General features: G+C 44.8%; 1 protein-coding gene across 1 annotated transcript in view; it reads right to left on the bottom strand.

Annotated features, from left to right (window-relative positions):
* F13A1 (coagulation factor XIII A chain) overlaps positions 1 to 25,888 on the bottom strand; it is a 138,488-nt gene that overhangs the window by 28,357 nt on the left and 84,243 nt on the right. The window contains exons 9-11 of the mRNA XM_004281057.4: positions 14,325 to 14,428; positions 12,860 to 12,948; positions 5,583 to 5,736 (exon numbers count right to left, since the gene is read on the bottom strand). Coding sequence (XP_004281105.1) covers positions 5,583 to 5,736; positions 12,860 to 12,948; positions 14,325 to 14,428 — 347 coding nt within the window. The remainder of the gene's footprint in view (positions 1 to 5,582; positions 5,737 to 12,859; positions 12,949 to 14,324; positions 14,429 to 25,888) is intronic.

Genomic DNA, 25,888 nt, shown 5'->3' with positions numbered 1-25,888 from the left:
CACATAACGCAGGGCCATGAATTTGGGGCCGAGAGAATGATCTAAAGCCAGATCGCATTTTCTGAGGCTCCTCTGTGGCTCCAGGACCAAGGTCAAAACCACCCTTCCATTAACTGGGTGTCATGAGAGTCCCCTTTATGTCTGATGAAGCCTCTTCTCATTGCTCAGGTCTTAGCTCAAATGTCACCTTCTCAGAGTGTCCCCCCCACTTCCGTTACTCTGGTCCTCTCATCTCTCACTAACACTACCTGGTTTTCTTTCCTTTTCCCAGTACTCGTCGCTGTGGGACATTACTTCCCCCAGGAGAAAGTAAGCTCTGTGTCCCCAGGACCTGGGACCCAGCCTGGCACAGAGGCTCTGGAGGGCTGGGGTTTGGAGAAGCACTTTGCCTTCCTGTAGGGACACAACTTTCATCTTTATAACAGATATGAAAGAGTCCGGTTTAGGACATCTGCTGTTCGGTTAAGCTCACCTGTGCAAGTGCCACCTGAGCTACCATTCCTTCGATCATCTAATGCTAGTTGTGCCCCTGTGATGTCCAGGCACCATGCCAGGCTCAGATGAGAAGCGCAGCCCTTCCCACCCGGGTCTAAGGGCACTAGTGCAGAGGGATCACCACACGCGTATCCGTCACTGATGCTGGGTCAAGCGTTTGTGTGTGGTGCAGGGAACACGGGGCAGAGCTTTGACACCACCCGGGGGCAGGGGAGGCTTCTCAGAGGGTTTTTCCTTCCAGAGCGAGAGCAAAGGCATGGAGGCAGGTGGGAGCCTGGCTTGGTGGAGGAACTGTCACAGCTCACCTAGCTGCTGATTTTCATGCCTGTGGGTATGGCGAGGAAGAGCTGCGAGGGGCCCAAAAGGCAACTAGCAGAGGCTTGGCGAGCTCTGGCTGGAATACCCTGCAGGCAACGGAAGCGAGTGAGGGCTTTTAAGCAATGTGGCAACATGTTGAGATTGATGTCATTAAATATGTCACTTTGGAGGCAATGACTTAAACAGAGGGAAAGAGGGTGAGGAGGGGAAGGTGGAATTGGGAAGCTATAGCAGTTATCCAGGAGAAAAATCATCAGAGTCCAAGCCAATAGTAGGAGCATGGTAGTAATAATAGAGTTACCAGCAAGAGTGGAAACTAACTTTTGTTGGCCATTTACTACATATCAGGGACTATGTTAGGGGGCTTCCACACCCAGCACCATTTGATTCTCAGGGAGGGGCCGTGGAGATGGAGGGGAGGAGATAACTGTGAACTATTCCAAAGGGGACTTTTAGAGGATTTGCTGCTTGACTTATTCTCAACGTGCTAAGTTTGGGTGGATCATGGTTTTCTTTCCAGGGAGCACGGGAGAAATAGATCTGGGGTGGGGAGGGAGTGATAGAAGGTGGCATTTGAGAAGGTTCAGTTTTGGGTTCCTATGGGACATTTAGATGAATGTGGGGCTTAAAAGTGAAGTCTAGTCTGGAGACAGACTTGGGAGAATCAGTATGTGTGTGCATGTTAACACCAGCTACTGGGTAGGAACAAAGCCTAGAAGGAAGAAACATTCTGAGGGGGGCAAAGAAAGGGGAGCTCTGAGTTGCAGAAGAAGATGGAAAAATGAGTCAGGTAGGTTGGGATGGAACCAGGAGAAAGCTGTATCATAGGAACAAAGAGAAGAGAGAACGTCAAAGCAACCTAAGTGTCCAATCAACAGATGAATGGAAAAGGAAGGTGTGGTATGTACACACAATGGAATATTATGCAGCCATAAAAAAGAATGAACATGTTGCCATTTGCAGCACCATGGATGGATTTGGAGGACATTACGCTAAGGCAAATATGTCAGACAGAGAAAGACAAATACTGTCTGATATCACTCATATGTGGAATCTAAAAAGCTAGTGAATAGAACAAAAAAGAAGTACACACACAGATATAGAGAGCAAACTAGTGCCTACCATTGGGAAGGTGTGGGAGGGACAATAGGAGGGTAGAGGATTAAGAGGTACAAACTATTAGGTATAAAATAAACTACAAGGATATATTGTACAACATGGGGAATATAGCCAATATTTTATAGTAACTATCAATGGAGTATAACCTTGAAAAATTACGAATCACTATATTGTACACCTGTAACTTATATAATATTGTACAGCAGCTATACTTGAATAAAAAATAAATTAAAAAAAATTAAAAAACAATTTTAATTAAAAAAAGAAGAGAGAATGTCAAGAATTGTGAGTGAGCAAATAGCATCAAAAAATGCAGGAGGTTTTAGGCAAGCGGAAATCTGCAAAATGTTTATTCTACATGGCGATCAGATGTCTTGGCAACCTTGAGGAGAAGGGCTTCAAGGGTGAGCAGGTGGCAGACCTCAGGGCACAGTGGATGAGACATGAAAGGAAAAGGAAAAGGATGTTGGGTGCGGGCAGCCGCGCAGGCAAAGAGAAGAAAGGATGGACCATGTTTGCAGGGGACTTTATTGTTGAAAAAGAGTTTTGTAAATTTTCTTAACACAGGTGACATGGTCATGGGAAGGAGCTAATAGAGAAGGAGAGATGAAAATACAAGTGACAGAAGGTATAACTGTTGGAGCAAAGAGGAAACGGGACCCGGACACCATCACAGAAGAAGACTTCGCCGCAGGAGAAGTTCTAAGAATTCTAGTTTTCCAAATTTTATAGTTTCTTCATCTTATATTTTAAAGAACGGTATAAACTTGACATTAAGCTTTAGCTCATCGAAGTGAAAAATGATCTTTCCACAGTCTAGTTAATTAAAATAGTAAGTACCTAAATCTGGTCATATTTTTTTCTCTGTTTTCACTCCCACCACAGGCTAGTGGCCACACTCAGCATTTGTAGAGAAATTATATAAGAGATTCAATAACGAGGACCAGGGTGGCAAATGCACAGGCCCAGATGCTGGCAGTCTCTCCTAGATGCCCCTGGGGTACATGGGTAACCACTCACCCTTTCCCACCGCATACACAGGAGCGGCGTCAGCTCCCTTCTTAAACGGCACTCACTCCATCATTCCCAATGTTAGAATATGAAACCCACATGCCATCCTTGATTAAGAAGCTAACGGTCCACCTGGAATCAGACGCCAGCCCAGGAGCAGGATGGGATGCCTCTTAAACTATCTATGCGGACTTTAGGGGCTCTTCTGCTTGGACAAGCCCCCCACACTTTCCACTCCTCTGAGCCTTGCCTTCTTGCCAGACCTTGCAGGTCTGGACCTCAGCTGTCTTCCCCATTCAGAGCTGGCACATTTTACTTGTTTTAATCTGGGATTCTCCCTTGGCCAAGCTCCTGACTCCTCTTTCATGGACTGACGTCTGACCCTGATTTGGTCTTCACCACCACCTCTGTGGCTGACCACGCAGGGCACCTTGCTGAGCAGTTTAAACAAGATAGCTGGTCACTTGGACGGCTTCCTAGAGGACGGCTCAGCTCTTGTTCTAGACACTGTCTGCTCAGGACTCCTCCACACTGGGAGAGTTTATCCACAATCCCTGTCCTGCTGCCTTTTCCTGGAGAACTCGTTCCCTGGGGAAAGAGTCATCCCTGTGTTTCCCTGTTTGTCCTTCAGACTCAGGGAGCCCGCAGCTAAGGTCCTCCAGGATCCCTGAGCATCTGTCCAACCACCCCTGTCCTACGCATCCAACACACAGCTTCCCGCCCGTCTCTCTAGCTATTATAGATGGGAAAGCAGGGCTGTGTGTGTCTCCATCCCGACAGTGTTTGGAGTCTGGAGGGTGGTTAACAGCAAGTAGTTGAAAGGATGAATGAATAAATGCGTGGATGTTACAGCCGGTTCCTTTCATTCCTATATGGAATCCTTTTTCCTTTCCAAATCTTTTTGCCTGTCACTCTATCACAAGAGGGCACGGGTCATTTGTTTTGTTTTATTGTGCTTTTTAAAAAAAAATAAATTTAGTTATTTATTTATTTTATTTTTGTCTGCGTTGGGTCCTCGCTGTGGTGCGCAGGTTTCTCATTGTGGTGGCTTCTCCCATTGCGAAGCACGGGCTCTAGGCGTGTGGGCTTCAGTAGTTGTGGCACACAGGCTCTAGAGCACAGGCTCAGTAGCTGTGGCACACGGGCCCAGTTGCTCCACGGCATGTGGGATCCTCCCGGACCAGGGCTCGAACCCGTGTCCCCTGCATTGGCAGGCGGATTCTTAACCACTGCACCACCAGGGAAGCCCTCGCTTATGTTTTTAAAAACTCTCTTTTTAGAAAAAAGCCCAAAAGAAAAAAGAATCTTTTGTATCGAGGTTGTGCAGTGGATGAAAACCAACAGAAGAGAAGAGCTATCTATTTCAGGAATACAGCAAAAATTCATGGGTTCAGATGGCACAAATCCTGAATTTCTCAATTCAGCAAACATTCTCTTTATAGTGCAAATTGCTTTTGTAAATAAGAGCAGGGAGACAGAGGATCTAAAATATTTAAAACAAATTCTGCACTCAGCATTTCAGGAACACTGATGAATATTTAGGTATATGCAAATGACCCTTCATTTTTATCCATTAACTAAAATGGCCTTTGCCATTCCTAAGAAGCTCTGTTGGTGAATCACTTGTAACATATATTCCACGTCCCCGTGAAGACACCCAAGGTCCTCCACCTCCTGTCCGCCACTGACCTTGGGGAGACTTGACTCCAGCCTCTGGGCACTTAATGAGCTTAATGCTTTAGTAATGTCTGCAGGACCCTAAACACACCGGCTGATTCACACCCCATGGCCTTGTCATATTCTCATCTCCTGGAAACCCTGGTCCAGCTTCCTTAACTGTGGTCTGGGACTTCTCTTATCGGGCTTTGTTTTCCTGAATCTCCTGGTTGGACTGACTGCCCCTCTTCTTTGTTTTCAAAGCCCTCAGCAGAATGAACCTATCACTTGCCCAGAAACTGGGTTCTACTCACCGTGGGGCTCCCAGCACCAAACACAACTCCAGGCGTAGAGCAGGCACTCAGTACGATGGAGACGGGACTGAACTCAACAGCTCCATTTCAAACATTCCACACACGAAGAGTTAACAAAAACCACCTTAACATTATTTTATGATTGAAACGGGCCTCCATTCTAATTGGCCTGAATTAGTGAGACTGCAGTGTCCTATTAATGTTGTATCATCTACCTCAGGGGATTTCCACGATATGTCAAGGGAGCAATGCATGTGAAAATCGTTTTCAAGGTACTAAATAAATGTGAACAGGTATTTAAATTTCATTATTGAACTAAAAGTACATTAGTTATGTAATGTTTTCTAATAGGATTATTTGCAATTAAGATTCTTTCATATTTTTATGAACAAGAACACATTCTATATTCTGTTAAAATAGACGTGACTTTAAAGCATTTATTTCAAAAGCCATGTGAAGCAGAATTCTGCTCAAAGCAAACAAACAAGTAAAACTACAATGACACGAGAAATTGTGGGTGTGATATGTATTCATTCCAGTTCTAACTTCCAAATGCTGCAAATGGCCACGCCTTCTCTGGAACATGTCTTCGTGGTGACAGTGACTGTAACTACGAAAGTGCCGAGCAGACTTGGGCAGAGCAATCTTCATTCGATTGCAGTAACTTACCTTCTTGGAATTTGTAGGTGTCAGTAATGTCCTTTATGCCATCTCCTCCAACTTGCTTGGTCACGATTAATTTCCCAATGTGGGTGGTATCAAGGGTTTCAACCACATGAGTGCCATCTTTCTTAGCTGTAATGTAAACAAGATCACTGTTGACCTAAAAACAGGAGAGGAGACCATTAGCCAGCATCCAATGTTCCTGTCACCAAAATCTCTAACTCTCAATAGTGTAGCCATGTAGGGTCCCTGGAGACAGCATTATTCATTGTGCTAAGTCATTTAAGTGCCAACCATTTCTTTCTTTCCTTTCTCTTGCTGGCAAATCCTACCTCCTAAGGCAAAGCAGAAAGTACCCTGTTACTCTCCTCAGACTTCTTTAAGCTGACAGTGATGGCGTGACCTACTTCCAGGAAGAAGAGAAAGTCTGCTGGGTGGCTCCTGGGAGATTTTTCTCCAGGTAGATGCATAGGTCCAAATCCATCAAGATGTATACATTAAATGTATGCATTTTAAATATCAATTTTACCCCATTAAAGCTTAAAATAATTAAAGCAAGTAAATGGAGAGAAGAAAGGCTGTGATAGGCAGAGGGACTGGCCGCTTCAAAGGTTCTGAGGAAGGTATTTGAGAGACGCACTGGATCAGCTGCAGGGAATACGGGCTCTGATCTTGGGTGTGTACTTTTAGAAAGTTACCTTGTCCTCTCTGAACCTCCGTTCCTGCTTCTATAAAATGAAAATAATTACACTTGTTCTGCCAGTTTCATAGGAACACCTTGGGACTGAGTGAGATAGAATCTATGTGAGCATGATTCTTACAGAGGTTTGTAAACATCAAAATTGAGTAAAAATGTAATGATCATTACTAGGTAATGGGAAAACTTGATGATAGATCCCTAGCTTTTAAAGATGAGGTTTAAGAGAGCAACTTTTCTCTGCTTTCTCACAAAATGTTCTGAATTTACGTGAAGTCTGATCTCTGTTAAGGAGAAAGGAAGTAGTCAATATTTATTGACCCATAATGTTTCAGGGATTTAAATGATTTAATTTAAACCCCACAGCGACAATCCTGTGAGGTAGGTACTATTATCCCTCTTTTATAGGCGAGGCACCAAGAGTCAGAGTCAGCAGAGTGTTTGTGGTCACATGGCTGGGAGGTGGTGGAGAAGAAGTACAAACGTGGGCAGGGGCATGCCCATTGCACATGCCCTGACCTTCGCCCTGGGTGGTCATAGCACATGTCCTGACCTTCACCCTGGGTGGTCATAGCACATGCTCTGACCTTCACCCTGGGTGGTCATAGTACATGCCCTGACCCTCACCCTGGGTGGTCATAGCACACGCCCTAACCCTCACCCTGGGTGGTCATAGCACATGCCCTGACCCTCACCCTGGGTGGTCATAGCGCATGCCCTGACCCTCACCCTGGGTGGTCATAGCGCATGCCCTGACCCTCACCCGGGGTGGTCATAGCACATGCCCTGACCCTCACCCTGGGTGGTCATAGCGCATGCCCTGACCCTCACCCTGGGTGGTCATAGCACATGCCCTGACCCTCACCCTGGGTGGTCATAGCACATGCCCTGACCCTCACCCGGGGTGGCCATAGCACATGCCCTGGCCCTCACCCGGGGTGGCCATAGCCCCTGCGCTGCCCCTCACCCGGGGTGGCCCGTGCGTGTGCCCGGGAGCTCCGCAGCTCACTGCCTCTCCCGCGTCACCCCACAGGGCCATGGCACCACGTGGTAGGGAGGCACTTCCAGGCCCGGGGCCTGGGTGGTTCGATGCTGCCTCAGGTTTCTGAGGGGTGATGGTGTTGGCCCTGTTCCTCAGCAGAGTATCCAGGGCTCGGTGGCGAAAGGCACGTGCTGTGAAAGGCTGCAATGCGAAACCAGGAATCAGGACAAGAGAGGACAGAGCAGACACCTCAAGGATATTTCTCATTTTGGAGAAAAAAGTTCAAGGAAACTTTAAATGAGCTTCCTGAGAATTTCAGCCGTCCCTCTGGCGGAGACCATGCAGGCATGGACTGCTCCCTCCTCACTTGCGAACTATACCCACAATGATGATAAATGTCCTCTTAATAAACAACTCTTAAAGCAGCTTTCAGTTTTCCAGGGAGACAAGGCTAAATATGAAAGTGGATGAATCCTCGTCTCCCCTTGAGCATAGCTTAGGAAATTTATGTAGGCTAAAATCTCAGGCCAGCCCACTACACTGTCCCTTGTGAGGAAAGGAAAGGAGAAACACACACATAAAATGGCTTTTGCATATGTGTGTTGGGCGTGAGGGTTTAGGGAAAAGATCCTTTCCAAGTGACATCCGCAAGCTTTCTTTTCGGTTGCAGCCGCTAGTGTGGCGGTTCTCCGTCCTGACTGCACATTAGAATCACCGAGGGGCTTAGAAAGTGTATGTAAGACCAGCTGGATCTCTACGGTAGAACAGCCATAAGGGGAAGAAATATTGGACCTAGGCTCCGTGACTTTGGGCAAGTTACTGAATATCTCTGAGCCTGGGTTTGATTATACCTCCCTTGCAAGGCTGGCAAGTAGATAAGCAACACCTGTGAAAGTCCTGTGTTTAATTTCTTTTGAGTGGAAAGGAGTCTTCGGGACCATCTGGTCTTACCCATACGTTTGAAAGGGCTCTGGTCACGCAGAACCTGGGCAACCCAATGTGAAATACGGCTATTCTCAGCCCCACCACCCCTTGCTTCTTGGCGAGACACAGGCACTTCCAAAGTGGGGTGGACAGTAGGAGGAGAGCTTTCCTACCAGGAGGAACAGAATGTGTAAAGACTCTGATACGAGAGCGTGTTTGGATGTTTCAGGGCCCCTGGGGCTCAGCAAAGGTGAGCTGGGTCCTCAGGCTAGAGAGGGGCCTCTCTGCAAACTTCTGCTTGTTGCCCAAGGTATGTGAACGTGTGTCCACTGCCGGCAGAAGCTACACTTCTCACCTCTCAGGATGGAAGCTCTGGTTTTCAGGACCCAGGACAGTGTCTGCTCTCTTCATCTGTTCCCAAGGGGAAGTAACTGCCCTGCAGGCTGTGCTGAGAAGGGGGTGCTCCTTCCAGGGCTTCTGAAGGAACGCAGTGGATGCCCACCTGGTCCTGGAGCCCTCCTGGCACAACTGCCAGACGTCGAGCCCGTGCTTGCCACTCCTTCAGCCCGCGGACGCTGGCTACGCGGCCACATTCCCGTGTGCGCCCCCTGCTGCTGCGTACGTGGGCCTCATCTCCCACCAGGACTGCCGGCACTTGAGGGTGCCACGTGACCCCCGTCTCTATGGGATACTGTTCTCAGCAGTGTACTATGCACACGCTTTCGCTTGCTCTATTCATTCATGTATTTACTGGTGGCTGCCGTGTGCCGGACCCTGCTTTCAGCGATGAGAAGCCAACAGAGCCCACCTGCGTGGAACTTACATTCTAGCAGGGAGAGCAATAATAACACTGAGTCAGAGTAGAAGGACAGAAACAACAGGGCAGGTGGTGACGTTTCGGGTGCGAGGTGGTGTGAGTGAAGGTCTCTTCGAGGAGGTGAGCTGAACAGAGATCTGGACGCAGGGAGGGAACAGGACATGCGTAGTGGGGGAGGAGCTGTCATAGCCAAAGGAACAGTATGTGTAAAGACTCTGACAAAATAGCAAGGTCAGTGTGGCTGGAAGGAAATGAGCAAAGGGATGGGGGTGGAGGGGAAGCCAGGGTCCATATCGCACAGAACCTTGTAATGATTTATGCCTCAGTGTATTGTAAAAGTGATGGGAATCCGTTAGAGGGTTTGGGGCAGGGGAGTGACACGTTTCTATTTACATTATGAAGGATACTTCTGGCTGGTTTGTGGAGAAGAAACAGGAAAGGGGCAAGCGAGGAGGAAGCAGATGATTTAGGGGCTGACGTCCCAGATCTCAGTGCTGTTCAGAGCTCAGAGGGTAATGATAGAGATCACTGGCGTGGTTGGATCTGTGATCTTATTGGAAGGTATTATATCTCCGTTAAGATGCCTGAGGAAGGTTAAGAAGAGAAGCCAAGATGATTTCAAGTTTTCATAGGTTATTTGAACAAATGGGTGAATTATTTTAGATCGGACTAGGGGATGCCAAAAAACGGGCTGCATCTCATAAGTGGAAGCAAAATAAACAAGCTTGAATTGAGAACGAAGAATCTGCAGAGAAGCCGTTGCACAGTTAGCGTACAGGGAACTGCTGGCCCGGAGCAAGGGAAGGTGTGGCCTCTGGAGCAATGGGGTGGTGACTGCGGCCCCGAGGAGCCTGTCACTGCTGCCGTGAAAATTAGCTCCGGGCCAGGGAGGGAAAATGGGTGCGTGCATGTGCATTTGTGTGTGAGTTTGAGTGGGATGGCGTGAGGGGGTCAACAGACACAACTAGAAGAAGCTAAGGCAGAAGAGAAGCAGCAGCTCCTGAATGCTTAGCGAACGTGGGAATTGCGTGGGAATTGGGAAAGTCGCCCCGACACTGAGAACCGTTCTGCTCTCTTTAGGAGCTCCAGGTCCCCAGGAGTCAGGGAGGACGGGCCGAACAGCCTCCAGAACCAAGAAACTCACCGCAGGGTTGAGGGCATGAGAAGGGAGGCGGGTAGAGAAGTAAGCTTTGATCCCTGGAAGAAATCTAGAAATGGGAAGCGTAGATTTCCAAAACGGAGGAGAAGAGGAGAAGGGCAGAGGTAGGATGCTTTTCGTGCTTTCACTAAAAAAGGCCTGAGAAAACCAAAGGAAGTCAATGAACATGATGCTTGATCTGGCCCGGAAATGAGTAAGGAGTGACCAAGAAAGTCAGTCTGCCGAGAGGCAAGAAAAGGCACGTTCCGGCTGACGTGGCTGAGGTCAGGGAGAGGCAAGCTTAGGCAGCAGGGAGGCGAGAAAGGGAGGGAAGATGCTGTCTAGAACCTGAGTCACAAAGACTCTCATTAAAGTGAAATCCGACGCGCCCCATGGACTCCTACTTTAGAACCCTTGAGAAAAGGGTCCTCACGCACTTTTCAGCAGTTGGAGCATCTCTTATAAATGGCTCAGCACTGAAGCTCAGCGCGTGCCAAAGCAGCAATCCTACACGCTGTCAGCCAAGTCTGCAGTGGGTGAGAGAGGAGTAATTATAACCTGAGAGTCCCGACGACATTCACAACACCACGATCTATATTTAATAACAGCTCTTGGGCAATTCGCTCTTGGAGGGAGGCTGTTCCTCTCCCCTTCGCAGCAACAAAGCTTAATGAAAATACAAAAACAAGGCTTGGCGAGTTTTAGAGTGATTTCCCATCAAGAAGTGCTCATAGCATCAGAAATGATCAGACGGCAGCTGGGGAGGATTGGATAAATCTTTAAATCTCAAAATGAAGTCGAGAGGGTGAAATTCCAAATACGGTCTGCCTGTTCTCCCAAGGCTTCTAGAAACTGTAATGGTGGGCACAGTAGAAGAGACACTGTTCCTTTCGTGTAATTCACATTTCCGCTTTTGCTTATTTCCGAAACATTTCCCAGGCCTGCCCCCTCCTGCCCCCTCCTTCCCCGCCTGTCGCCGTTTGTCTGGTTTGGGCGTGGAGTAACATCCCAGCCTTCCCGTGTCCCCCGCACCCCCGAGGCCTTCCCTTCAAGGCTGTGCTGCACAGGTTCCCGTCCCTTCCCCGTGGGAAGCCTCTCGTTTACAGGACGAGGTGCCCGTTTCTCAGGACAGAAGGTCCCTTGTCTAGTTCCCTCAGCTGTCGTCATTTGACGCCTCCCATGAGCCTGTATAGTTTTCAATTGTCTGCACGTACCATTTGGAGGCTCAAGTTTTCTCCTCTGTGTAAAATTCTTTCCTTCCTCTGGCTTCTTTCTTACGCTCTTTGTCTGAATAATCACTAATCATCCCTCCAGACATGCTTCAGGCTCTGCTCCCTCCAGGTAGCATCTCTGGCCCTCCTTCCACGGGCTCCTGTAATGCTCCACTCATCGTACCGTGGCTATCACGTAGCTGTCCTTGTGTCTGTTCCCAGACCACTCTCCCTAGACAGGGGCTTGTGGCCTTTGCTGTCCCGTCTCAGTTCCTAGCTCATATATCTCAATTAACTTTAACGCGAGTCATTTATCACCTACATTGCTGTCTGACATTTAGTTCCACAGCATCCCTTGCGTTATTGTTATTTAAACGTTGCTGTGTTTACGGTACCACCATCTCCATCAAGAATCCAGTTACTTAAGGACATAGGCTTCTGAATTCCCACAGTGTCTGGCACGTAGTGGGACTAGACATTTACTCATTCTAGAATAGTAGCAGAAAGGGGTGTTTACTGGCATGAGCTCAGGTGCCTCCCTGGCTTTAAATCTTAGCACTACTCTTTGTTGGTTAGATGATTGCGGGAAGGTTATTTAACCACTCTTTGCCTCATGTTTCTCTTCTGTAAAATGGGAAGAATTATAACACCCATTTTAAAGGGTTGCTAAGAGCATCCGATGGTAGGCAAAGTGATTACGTAGCAGTAGGCGTTATTTCATTGCGTTCATTCGTGAAATTATACTCTAGGTCAGTCCTGCCTCTCAGCCTCTCATACATCTCTGTTCCTCACCCCTACCTTCAGCAGCCTGCTGGCCTTCTCCTTCACCTGATGTCTCTTACATTTGATTTGACTTTCTGAGCTCTCTTTGGAGCACCCTTGAACTGCCCTCTCTGCTTCCGACCTCCATCCAGTTCTTGTAGAATTTCAGACCCTTTCCCAAACCGTCCCTATCCACCCTTTAGTGTGCAGTGTTCTAGACCCTCTTCTCCCCTCCGTATTCTAGCAGCTGTACTCTCTGTCTCCACTGTTGGAGGATGGCCTGGAATGGCAGGAAATGGACTGGAGTTCCCAGACTAAGACCGTAGTTGGGGTGTGTTCAGGTGTTGTCCCATGTGCACTGTTGGGCTAGTCTCAGGGTGAAGAAGTACATTCTGCCATTTCAATTCACGGACCGTCTCCACCAATTTTTTGTTGAGTGATTCATTTAGTCACTTAATTTCTTGGGAGCAGTTGATACCTACTTCAGGGGTCCAGAGAACTAAGCTAAGGTTAGTAAAGCAATTGCTTTCCGGCAGAAAAATCTCAAAACATCAAGGAGAGAAAAATGTTTAAGTAAGAACTGCATTTAGCATGCAGTGCCTGGGGGTTGGAATGATGTCTAGTTAACTTTGTAAACATGAAGCATACACTATGTACCTGGGAAATTTAGAAGTAACAGCCCAGTACCTTATTTTTTGATGTGTTAAGAGGTTGGGAAGGAAAGCAGTTCTTTTCCTCAGCTTTCCACTTACCTCTGCAAAAACGAAGGGTGCGTCAAACTGGAAGCAAACATTGCCGTGCTTAATGGCTTGAACAGAGGCCGGGCCGCACCGATACATCCCTGTATCACACAGAGGAGGGGCAGCATGAGTTTGCCATCTTCAGTTCTGTCCAGATACAGAGCTGATCTGGATCATAGCCCTGAGGTGACTCTGTAGAGACAAATGTTCCTCTACTTCATCACCGAGGTAGCCCCAGTGCTTTCCATGGCCGCAGCGGGCCATGGACTCACGTGTGTAATCGAGAGGGAATCGTTGGAAATGACTCTGCAAACCAAAATTTGAAGCCACGAAAAGAATATAGGGCAACGCTATTTCTGCATCTACTCTTCCAACTACAAACAGACTCAAGTGTGTTGGTGCCCAGCCGCTGGCTTACACAGGGCTTATCCTTTCATAACTCGTATCTGGAATGTTGGAAACAGTGATCCATCCTCAGTGTTTGTGTTGTTGTTTTCACTTTTGTTTTTTGTGTTTGGACGTTATGGACACATGTCAAGTTTAACTGGAGAATCTGGACATTAGCCACACACATGGACCACGTGCACTCAGGAAGTCAGTAGGTCCACGCTGACTTTCACAAAGTCCTTTGAATTTTAACCAGCTATCTCTTGTTAATAAGAGATTAGCTGCCGTTAGTCACCCAGCTATCTCGTCATGATATATAATCCGGAACACCAGAAAGTGTTGAAATTTTTCTCTTAGAATCCAGTATTGTACTGGCGTTCCCTTATGAGTATGTAATGAACGTTTTTGTGTATATATATATGCACACATCGATATCTTATATCAACACCTGGGGAGAGAAAAGTCGTGTCCTAGACCACTGATTTTTATCATCATGCTAAAGAGAAATGGGGCCTCACGATGTGTGTGATTTTATAAAAATTTGGTGGGAGAGGGGGGTCATAGCTGCCACTACTTAGCACACACGTTAGAAGATACGTACCTACATACTCAAGTTTTGAAAGAAATCACACAACCTAAAAAGAAATCAGCGTCTGGAGAAACAACAAGTTAAAGGATGATCTGTAATTATTTTTTTGAGTTCTTTATTTTCACCACTGCCATCTATCTTACCACTGTTTATCAGGCAGGGCTGAAGTCTGTTTTATAGCCTAGCAAAAGTGCTTACCCAGATACATTTTCTCTTGTCTTCAAAACTGCTTATCAAAGCAAGAATCTATGAGGTTATATATGTTAAGTTTTATGCTTTTTTCCCCCCCTAGAAGTTACAAAATAATCAGAGTGAAGACGACCAGTGAAATGCAGTTAAACCTGGCTGGCAGGTAGTCAACCCTGTACATGCGCCCAGGAAGCACACTTCTGATGCTGTTCCCACTGGGAGGGAGTGTTTCCCACACATCAAATGCAATCATAAAAGCAAAATAAAGATGGGCAGTACATCCATTTCCCTGAGGGGGGATGCGGTTTTTACCGTCGCTGTTTTCCTGCGGGGTGCTGTCCACGACTTGCCAACCTCCAAATCCAATGGGAAGATCAGGCCTCGTCATCCAGGCTTCGTTCCAGCAGTGGTAGTTCCTTAAAAAACACCACCCCAGTGAGATTAAACTTCCCATCACATTCAATGCTTCAGGAAATCAAAAAGTGACCAAAAATCCTGTGACTATGCTACCTATAAATTATCAGAATGGCTTAAGCTAGCTGGAAGCTTCCCAGAGATACACTGGGGCTCTAGACTTAAGTTTTCTGTGCACGTCCTTTTCCACCGGCACCCCTGGGACGGCACTCATATGGCTGGACATTGCTCTCTCCCCCACTAATATCAGCTTCAAGGCCACCCAGAGATATTCTAATCAATGCCTTAAACAATTTTGATCTTAACCCTTGTCTACTGCCTAATGAAACAGAATTTACTATGGGCTCAAGGGATATGGCAGGGAAGAAAAGGTAATGAAAACTGAGATACATATTATCTTTGAATTCCTTTTATATTTATATGTACATTAGATTTATAAAAAGCATATCCCTTTGTAACGATTAAGCAACAATGCTTTTGTTTACGGGCTTGGACTATTGCCATAGAAACTGTAATGTTAACTCCTGACTGTAGCTGTCTGTAATTTGTGGCAAATTTCCATCTGGTGTCCAACAAGAAGGAAAGGTTGTCAGGGTAAGTGTCTCTTTACACTTTATCAAAGGTGGGTGACCCATGAGCTGAAGGCCAGGCAAAACTTTTCAGACTTAGCAAGTGACCCTTGAAACAAGAGCATGGGATAAAAATATCATCATAGGGCTTCCCTGGTGGCGCAGTAGTTGAGAGTCCCCCTGCCGATGCAGGGGATATGGGTTCGTGTCCCGGTCCGGGAAGATCCCACATGCCGCGGAGCGGCTGGGCCCGTGAGCCATGGCCGCTAAGCCTGCGCATCCGGAGCCTGTGCTCCACAACGGGAGGGGCCACAACAGGGAGAGGCCGGCGTACAGCAAAAAAGAAAAAAAAAAAATCATCACGAATTGTATTATTATGTCCTTGGAAAGACCTCAAATTATATGACATTACAGAAACAAATGGGAGCACATTAACCTGTCGGCATTACAGAAAATATTTATATAGTAATAACAATTTAATGGTGGCATGAGGTAGTTACAGCAGTCTTTATAGCACTGGTGAATTTCAGATCCAGCTACCATCCACCCATACCTCAGTGTCCTTCACTGTCAGTAACTCGTGCATGTGCCCGTCTCTCTCTGAGTTCAGCTCACCTTTGATTGGCTCAGTTCAGAGGTATTCACTTATCTATGGGCCCATCATGCACCAGGCACCATGCTGGACACCCAGTCATGATCAAGTCATAGGTTCTTGCCCATAAAGAGCCCCACGACTGAGGAGGAATGATGACCACAGAAACCAATTGTTAAAACATTTCATAGGTTTGCTGTGAGGCTTAAACAAGCTAATACACGTACAGCACTTAGAACGGGGTCTGGCATATGACAAGCGCTCAAACATGGTAACTCTCCGACGTTTAAAAATAATTGAAGTGATGCATGCTACAGGGGAAATTCATTTGGGGTACAATCGGGTCTCAGTGGGGAAGCCCTTGGGGCAGGAGGGGAGGCACCACAGCAGAAGTGGTATTTGAGCTGAGTCCCCCAAAATAAAAGGGAGTTCAGCAGATTAACAAAAGAACTAAGAACAAAGCGGTGGAGACAAGAAATAGCCAACATGGTGTGTTTGGTGACCTGTATGCTGTTGTGGCGGGTGAGTAGCATGTCTGCATACTTGTGTGCATGCGAGAAGAGGATTGGCAGGTGAAAATGGGCAGTACGTCACAAGACCGTCAGGTACGCATAGCGCAACTGTAGGCCAGGCACTGTTCTAAAATCTTATGTACGTGAATACGTATGATGTTCCCAGCACTCTACGAGAAAGGTATTGTTATTATTATCCCCCACTTACAAGGGAGGAAACGGAAGCACAGAGAGGTTAAGAATCTTGCCTGAGGTTGCACAGTGTGTTAGTGATAGAGCTCCAGGATCCATGCTTTTAAACACTGAGCTATGTTGTTGGTGAGGATGAGATTGTGAGATCCTTTTATCCCAAGTTAAATATTTTGGTTTTATCCTTGGGCCAGTTAAATTTGCAGATCTGTATTTGTGGAAGCTGGGCGAGGACCAGAGACTGAGCTGAGCTTCCTCTCGTCACCGTGGAGAAGGAGAGGAGCTGTCAGAAGGGAACTGTGAGTGTTGAGGAAGCTTTTGAGTTTCCAGGGAGTGTGATCGTTCCATTCACCAAGACCGCATGAAGGAAGAAGAGAAGGTTTGTGTTGGGGACCAGTGTTGGGTGGGTGACATGTTCATTTGGGACATGATGAACTCAAGTGCCCGTGAGAAACTCAAAGGATGAAACCCAAGAGGCATTTTTATATACACACGTGACACTCGGAATTTGACGTAGGAAGCCACTGGCGTCTTTATTGCTGATGGAGGAGAGTGGTGAGTGCAAACGCCAGATGCAGAGGGAACTGGAGGGGAGAAATGCGGAGTGGATTTCTCCCCCAAGGGTGACCTAGGTTGTGAATGCAAGAAGAGACGATAGGGCAGTGGCTAGAAAATAATGCAATGCGGGAAGATTGTTTTGATTATTTTTACGTTCGGAGAGATTGTCATGTCTATGGAGGAAGAACCAGTAGAGTGGGAGTGAGATAAAGATAGGATAAAGGGAGAGATGGAATAAAAAAAAGCCCAAATACCAAGGATGCAGGAGGATGAGGTGGAGAGCAGTGCCATGGACAAGTGTGGGGAGCGAGGCATTGTCTGCAGGGGACGGGGGTGCAGATGTAGGTCAGGGTCAAGGTGTGAGGTGTCGGGGCACGAGCATGAGGCTGGCTCCCACCTGAGAGCCTCTATCTTTGCTCTGAAGCTGGAAGGAAGGTCACGGTGATCAGGTAATAAGCAATGCCAGCCCCCCTTAAGAACGGTAAACGTTGCACCATCAGGCAGATCCAGAAAGAACAGCAGTGAGACACTTGCAATCCCACATGGCCACAGTCACGCTTCCTACACAGCCTGCGACGTTTAGCAACCCTGGCTTTCACCAGCACCGCCCTAGGGTAAGAGGCCCCAGAACCTCCTTATTTAAATTCAAGTATCCTGGGCCAGGTGAGCCTTGAACAAGATAAATAAGCTTTGCATTTCAGATCTCAGGTAAAGACATTGCTTTGAGGATTTTATTTCCTTTCAAATGACCAGGAGATGGGGAGAGGTTTCTTCTCTCTGTACTCACGGTCTCTTCCACTTTCACCTAAGACTGAGACCTTATTTGTGTGTTTGGGGTGGAAGAGTTTAATAAGAGGGTCAGGAACTTGTAGCAGTGGGTGAAGTGAACAGAACTTATGCTCTGGAGGGGTTGGGCCTTAGTCAACGGGTGGAAGGCCAGTAGCTGGGCTCCCAGATTGCCACGAGCAGAGGAAGACGTTGCAACTTCTGAAGAAATGGGGCTTTTTCCATCATGCCATTCTCTCTGCTCAGGAATGGCCAGGGGAAATGCGTCCTGGGCCACCCATGCCACGAGGGTCCCCTTTTGGCTGGATGTTCAGTATTTCTGGGTATACACGCCTGCCTTTTGCATCTCAAGTTCCCCTATGAAAGGGGTTAACATTTACAGACATTGCTGAATTCCGTTTACCTACTATCCAGGCTGGGAAAATATATATGCTTCTTGGAAAGTTTTTTTTTTTTTATTTTAAAGCTTTTTAACCTAGATCTGTATCTAGATAAATGTATCTTGCTGTTTCATCATATGCACTTGCAAAGTGTGTGGATTCATTTTGTGACCTCCGCCTGCCTGTTCACCATCGCATTCCCAGAACTAGAACTGGCCCATAGGAGGTGCTCACAAAGTATTGGTTGCTTGAAAGTTAAGGATATCTCCTAGCAAGGCAGGCAGGCATAATTAAATCTTTGTGTGTTTGTTTCTAAGATTCACGGTTTTGTATTTTCTCAGAGCCTTCATTTGAAGCCCGACTTCCCACCATACCATCAAAATATGCAGTGTCCTTTTAAAGTTAAAAAGATTATCAACCTTCAATGTGATCTAGTATCTTTGTTGCCTCTTTCTAAAGAAAAAGGGTAGAAATAAAAATAAAGCCCCCATCTCGTCGAAAGTTATTTAATCAAATTGAAAATAACTTCTTTGGGGAGATGATGGAGGTAACAAGTGAGCATCACATCTTTACTATGTTACTTCCTGTATGTTTCCTGCAGCGGCAACTAGTGATTTCTAGAACTCCTTTCAAGGATGTAGGAATTTGGCAGTATCGGAGCAAAAGACGCAGAGAATCTTCACCAAAAGCAGAGCCTCGCTAGCAAAGCAGTACCATGCGCTGCTGGAGGACCCTGGAAGGGATGTGGCAGCATTGGTTTAGTTTATCCTTTGATGTGGTAAACTCCTTTCCTTAAAATTACACACATGCAAAGATAAGAATGTGAAACGTTCATCCTTGCATAATTTTTAAGAAGGAAAATCACAAACTGTTCAGTATGTGATTAACTATTTTAAATCACAAAATAAAATACTATTCAGCCATAAAAATCAGATCTGTATTTATTAGGTAGGAAAAATAACCATGGCATATCAATTTTTTAAAATCACGCTACAGAACACCAGGTACAGTGTTCATTGTGTATGTATATATGTGTGGAAGGCAGAACGTGAAACGATCCTCACACTTGTATAAATCCCTCCCTTTGAATGTGGGTGAAGTCTATGAATAGGATGGGATGTCGCTCCTGTGATTACATTTTTACATGGCAAAGAGGATTTTGCAGACGTAATTAAGGTAAGTAAGCTGTTGATTTTGAGCTAATTAAAAAGGAGATTATCATGTGGGCCTGACTTAATCACGTGAGCCTTTAAATCTGGGAGGTCTGGGACATAGCAAGCTAGAGATTTGAAGCAGCAAAGACATTCTCCTGCTGGCTTCGAAGAAGATGGAAGCTTCCATGAGTTCTACAGCTGCAAGGAACTGAACTTTTCCAAGAACCTGAATGAGCTTGGAAGAGAGCCCTGAGCATCAGAGGGGACCACAGTCCAGGCTAACACTTTGATTGCCACCATTTGAGACCCTAAGCAGAGGACCCAGTTAACCTGGGCCCAAACCCTTCGCCCACAGAGACTGTTGGATAATAACTTTGTGTTGTTTTAAGCTGTCAAGGTTTTGGAAATTTGTTATGCAGCAATAAAAAAATGAATACAATATGCAAAGGGACCCATTAAAGAATCTTTAGCAAAATGTTGTAAATGTTCTGAGTAGCTGGAAAATGGATGACTCTTATTTTTATACTTTTCTCTGCAATGTTTGAAAATTTTATAATAAATATATACTAGTCCCCCTCACCCCCCCAAAAAAACAATTAGCAGGACTCTTTTTTATTAAAGAAGGAAGAGCACAGTTCTAACAACTGGCTAAGGTCACATCCAGGGTGACAAGTGCCCATGGGAGGGTGCAGAGTGGACAGAAAACACAGCTGAGACCACGATGGGCTTCGGGGCTCTGTGTGCTGTATGTTCAAAGAAAATAGAGTGGATAATTTAAGCAAGGAGTCCTTTACTGCCTTTAACTTGGCTAACTGCTTAAACATTCCACAGGGTCATCTCATCTGCAATCTGTGCAGAAAGGTTTTCTTCCCTAAAAGGGAAGAAAGAGACGTGGGACTGTAATTTTGTTTCTGCAGCGTTATTAGGGCTCAAGGGAGAGCACAAATAAGCTTGAGAGAAAGCGGGGGCAGAGGTGTCTTGGACCAACTTCAAGTGTAAACCAAGTCTTTGAATTCTTTTATTTTACAAATGGCAGGGGGTAGAAGAAAGACCCTGGTCTGTCTTGCAAACTATTTGTGTTTGTCGCAGATGGGCACAGCCCTACGTCTCTGGCCCTGTTGTTATACTCCTGACACAGGCAATGATACTGGTGACAAAAACGGCAGCATGCCCTGGACTTGTTAAACTCTGGTCACTCCAGTAACGAAGGGGGGTGGGGTGGGAAAGAAGTAGAGCCAAGTTGGTGGACTCTGACGCTTGCCTAGTAAGACATTCCAAAGTGGAAATAAAAGCGTGGACCAAGAAAAACCTTGCCAGTTGGGAAAGGTAATGAAGCAAGACAACAGAAAGGAATTATTCAGAGGAAGGGAAGTATGCTGGAGGAATCTTTTATGGAGCTGGGGGCTGGGAGAACCACGCTAGTGCAGAATGCCGCTGTTCATTGTTGGAGTGCTGAAACCAGGAAGGGGCATTTGGAGTTCCTCTGGGGTCTTCTCCACTGAAGGCAAAAGTCCAATCAGGCGGAGACCAAGCCAGTGCCCCCTGTAGGAACCAATCACCCATCAAGAAAAAAAAGAAAGTAATGAAGGTGTTTGTTTTTGCTTATAATATGCAGGGAAGGGATCCTATGATGTTCATTAAGAAGTCACAGTTTAGGGCTTCCCTGGTGGTGCAGTGGTTAATAATCTGCCTGCCAATGCAGGGGACACGGGTTCGAGCCCTTGTCCAGGAAGATCCCACATGCTGTGGAGCAACTAAGTCCGTGCACAACAACTACTGAGCCTGCGCTCTAGAACCCGCAAGCCACAACTACTGACCCTGCGTGCCACAACTACTGAAGCCCGTGTGCCTACAGCCCATGCTCCACAACAAGAGAAGCCGCTGCAATGAGAAGCCCGCGCACCGCAACGAAGAGTAGCCCCCGCTCGCCGCAACTAGAGAAAGCCCGCGCACAGCAACCAAGACCCAACGCAGCCAAAAATAAATAAATAAAATAAATAAATTTATTAAAAAAAAAAAAGAAGTCACAGTTTAAGCACAGTCTGATGTAGCACGAAAGACCCAGTTAAGGGGCTGAAGATAGCATATGTGAGAGACCAAAATGGAACCTTCAAAATGTTCAGGAAGTAGATGACACCCATCCACATGAGCCACGTTTGACACCACTACTTAGCAGAAGACCTTGTGTAATTCTGCTGAGTCCCCCTTGCTGGATTTACTTTGAAAATAGCACCCTGAACCCCTTTACCTCTCCCTCTTGCATAGCAAATTATCAATTGATATTCCTGCTGAAAATTAAGAAAAGATTGGATTTTGAGAATGACTCTAAGGTATAAAAAGCTTTCTATAATAAATTCTGGCCAAGCTTATCCATAATTATTGAAAGGAGTTTTAAAAAATAGAGCCAACTATCTTAGTAGGTACCAAAATTACTGCTTTGCATTATAAAGCTGTTTATGAGTATACTATTCTAAAAACTCTTATTTATATGACATTTTTCTAGAGGTCTTATTAATCATCAAAAGAAATTAAATTGCATTCAGTATAGCTTAGGTGGTACATATTTTATTAGCTTTTAATTATTTGAGAACTGGTAACTTTTGATCAGTATATATGATGACTCTCTTAAGCAGAATTTATGATTAACCAAAACACGACATTTTTGTTGTTATGAAAAATGCCTTAGTACTTTCTATGTGGTTTATTAGACGGCTCCCACTTTCTTTTTCATTCTAATTTCCTGAGAGGTATTTGTAATGACCTCTGATTTTATTTACCTCCCAAACTCCCTCTTCGTTCACTCTTAAGTGGAACTCGCGTAGAATAGGAACTGCAGGCACTCTTTGGAGATATTGTAGCCGCAGGACTAGGGTAGATATATGAAAGGAATGGGAGGAGAGTCTAGTGCAGTGATTTTCAACCTTCAAAAATTAATGTCCCTTCCTAGTTTTAAAACAAATATTTTGTAACACCTCTATATTATACTGAAATGAAGTCCACAGATTTCTATACACAATTTCTAAAAGATAATATTATGCCCTATAATGTATAGAAGAAATGAAGAAATAAAAATACATAAAATAATATGTATTTCAGATATATGTTAGGAAGATGGTATTAGATACCAAACTATTCCTACAAAATGTAAACCCTTCAAGGGGTGTGGTAGGCCCCCAATTTGGTACCACTTGTAGGGTGGTTAAAAGTGTGTTCTGGAGAAACACTCCCAGAATGACAGAGTAAGGGCCTCCAAAAATCTGCTCCTTCATAAAAATAATGAGGATACTAACAAACATGATCAAAACCAACTTTTCCAGAACTCTGGAAATGAACCAAAGATTTGCAACAATATAAGGAGGATTTATTCAACAAGAACAAAAGAATCTCAGAACTGTGAGCTTTGTGACATTTTAATTTGCCTTATTTCCACCCCTCTCTCCCTAGCTCCATGGTAGTCTTGAAAATGAACAGCCTTACAACTATGGTAGCCATAAAAACTTGCAGCCTAGCAAATAACAAAGAGGAGAAAATGGGCTTGGAACTCCCTAAAATTCAATAAAAGAATTGTCACTATTAACCTGTCTGGCAGCCCTCTGAAAAGTTCTGTTCCCAGGGCTTATTTTTATTTGATCTGATTCAGAGCTTACTATGTGCAAATAGCCCTACCTATAGGATGTTTTTCAAAACCAATTAGAAGCAACTGTTTAACATTATAGGTACCTGAAGAGGTGATACCAACTGGGGATAATAAAAGGCTGTCCCAAAAAATTTAACAGGAGGGACTGAAATTTCCTTAGGGGACTTTGAAGACTTCTGACATACTCCTGAGAGTCTAGACGGCCACACAGATGTGCAGGTCTGTAAGCATGCCCAGGAAAGCCCCAACAAGGTCCTAAACTCTCACCTCTGGCTGAACTTCCGACTCTGAGCAAGCAGGAAGTGAAGGCTACAGCAGAATTGTGTACTTCCTGCTGGAACACTGAAGACAATTAGCTGTCCACTGAGTTTACCCAGCAGAGACTTCAGTGGCCATGCATGATGAATACAGACCTTAAAGAATTAGTCCAGGAAAGTCACTAAACACACAAACAAGAGCAAGAACAACAACAAAACATCAACAACAAATTCTGGAGATCAGGATATCCTGTTTGCAGAGTTAACACATTATATTATTTAAAATGTCCAGGTTTTAACAAAAATTACAAGACACAAAGAAACAGAGAAGTATGGCCCATACACAGTGAAAAAAAGAACTAGTCAAGGGAAACTGTCACTAAGGAAGCCAAGACACTGGGCTTACTAGAAAAAGATTTTAATACAGCCATTATAAGCATATTCAAAGAACTAAAGGGAACCATGGCAGCAATGTCTAACTAAATAGAGAATATCAATGAAGAGATAGAAATTATGGAAAGGAATCAAACAGAAATTCTGGAGCTGAAAAGTATAATAACTGGAATAAAAATTTCAAAAAAATCACTAGAGGGTCTCAAAAGCAGATTTGATCAGGTAGAAAGAATAAAGAATCAGTGAACTTGAAATAAGTCAACTGAAATGATCTAATCTGAATAACAGAAGAAAAATATGAAGAAAAATGAACAGAGCCCCAAGGCATGTGGACCATACTCATAATGAAACTCCCTGAAGGAAGGGAAAGAGAGAAAGAATCAGAAAGAATATTTGAAAACATAATAGCTGAAAACTTTCCAAATTTGATGACAGATATTAATATACACATCCTAGAAGTTAAAAGACCCAAAGAGGATAAACTCAAAGGGATATACACCTAAAATCCTCATAGTCAAACTGTCCGAAGCTGAAGATAAAGGGACAATCTTGAAGACAGCACACAAAAAAAGTGATTTGTTATGTACAAGGGATTATCAATAGAATTAAAAATGACTTCCTATCAGAAGCCATGGAAGCTAGAAGGCTGGTGACCATGGTTAAGTTACTGTGCCTCAGTTTCTTCACTTATAAGTGAGGACAATAATAGTAGTACCTTAACAGGTTGTTAAAATGATTAAATGAATTAATACATGTCACCCACTTAGCTTAGGGCCTGGCACAAAGAAAGTATTCCATAAGCATGAGCTATTTTGATTCTTGGAGGTGGCAAATAACTTTTTCAATCCTTCCTTCAAGACTCTGGTGCGGATTCATGGCATATATTCTTAGTTCTCTAATGACAGCTCTCGTGATCTATCTCCAGGTGATTTTCTCAAAAACTATTTGGCTGACAGTAATGTAGTTAACTAGATAATTTATTTGAAAAGAAATATCTTTGGTAGCTGTTCAGAATTGGTAATTTGGATACATCACAGGATAAGTTTATAAACTCGTAAGCATCTTAAACAGTTTGGCCTATATTCAGAATATTTCTTCTTTTTTTTTTACTTGGAATTCATTTTTGGATAATTCTTTTCATACACCATGATTAAAAGTTAGGGTAATATAACAATATGAAAGTTCAACTAGTTGGAACGTACTTTGTACAATGTACAAAGTGGATCAGTCTGAATTTCAAAAATGCACCTATGATGTGCAAACCAGCATGCCAAGTGTGCAGACTGCAATTAGAATGAGGATTGGTGGGACTGGGTTAAACCCAGGGCCGGCTCCCAGGTGTGAAAGCTGCTTAACTTCTGCTATAAAAGTTGCTTTAAAAGAGCTTTGTTTATAGATTCAATGCTACCCATTGCAGCAGAGTTTTCTGCATTTGGAGTGAAAAACACAACAAAACAATAACAACTGTACTCTTTCTGAAAAGTACTGAAGGAAGTTGGGATTTTTTTTTTAATTTTTTTTTAAGAATCAGGTACATTGAGGCCAGCCAAAGAGTTACAGCAACTTTCTGTGGCTTGTTTGATTTCTGTGTCTTTTCTTCCTGGAGAGCTGACATGAAGACGGTTTGCAAAGCAGCACCTACATGTGGGTGAGTGGATCACAGCCTGGTCCTGTGAAGGCAGGCAGATCTTCACTCAGAGCACATGACAGAACCCGCTAACTGTGGGAGGAAAGGCCTGGCTGGAAGAACAGTGACATTTATTTAAAAAATAATAATTTTGGAGCTGAAGGTGACCCTATACCTCATGAAATCCAAAGCCATATGAGAAAATTAAGACTCAGAGAAATCAAGCAACTTGCCCAAAGTCACTCAGCTAGTCAGTGGAAGAGCTAATCATATTGCCGTGAGCCATGGAGAGAGAGGGAGGGAAAGAAATTGTAAGAATAGTTTGACTTGATTTGGTGTTTTTCCGTGAGATCCTAAGGAAAAACGAAATAAAACTGTAATTTCTTTCCACTTGGATCACTGACTATTTCTTAGATTGTCCCAACTTTGAGCTGAAACTGATAAATACAAATTTGCTAGTTCACAATTCTTTTAAAACATTAAATTGAGAAAGCCAGTTTAATCAAATTTACTTCATTTGAAATGAAAAGGCAATAAAGGAAAGAAAGACTCTTGTTAATTGTTTTAGCATTCATCATCTTTCCAATTATCTTTAATATCATATGAGATGCTTAAAACTCTGAGTTCGGCAATTTTCTACATCTGCCGACTGGCCAATCGGCTGGCCTCTGAGAAGCAGAAGGGTCAGCTTATGGGCCTTGGTGTGCACACAGGTGCACAGCCCCTTCTCTTCACATCCTGAGGGCACGAGTAGCACATGTTTCTACCCACCCACCCCACTTGGAACTCCATCGTCCAGGGGTGAAGA

Source organism: Orcinus orca, chromosome 10 (assembly GCF_937001465.1).
Source record: "Orcinus orca chromosome 10, mOrcOrc1.1, whole genome shotgun sequence".
Lineage (NCBI taxonomy): Eukaryota > Metazoa > Chordata > Mammalia > Artiodactyla > Delphinidae > Orcinus > Orcinus orca.
This window is presented reverse-complemented; position numbering and strand designations above follow the sequence as displayed.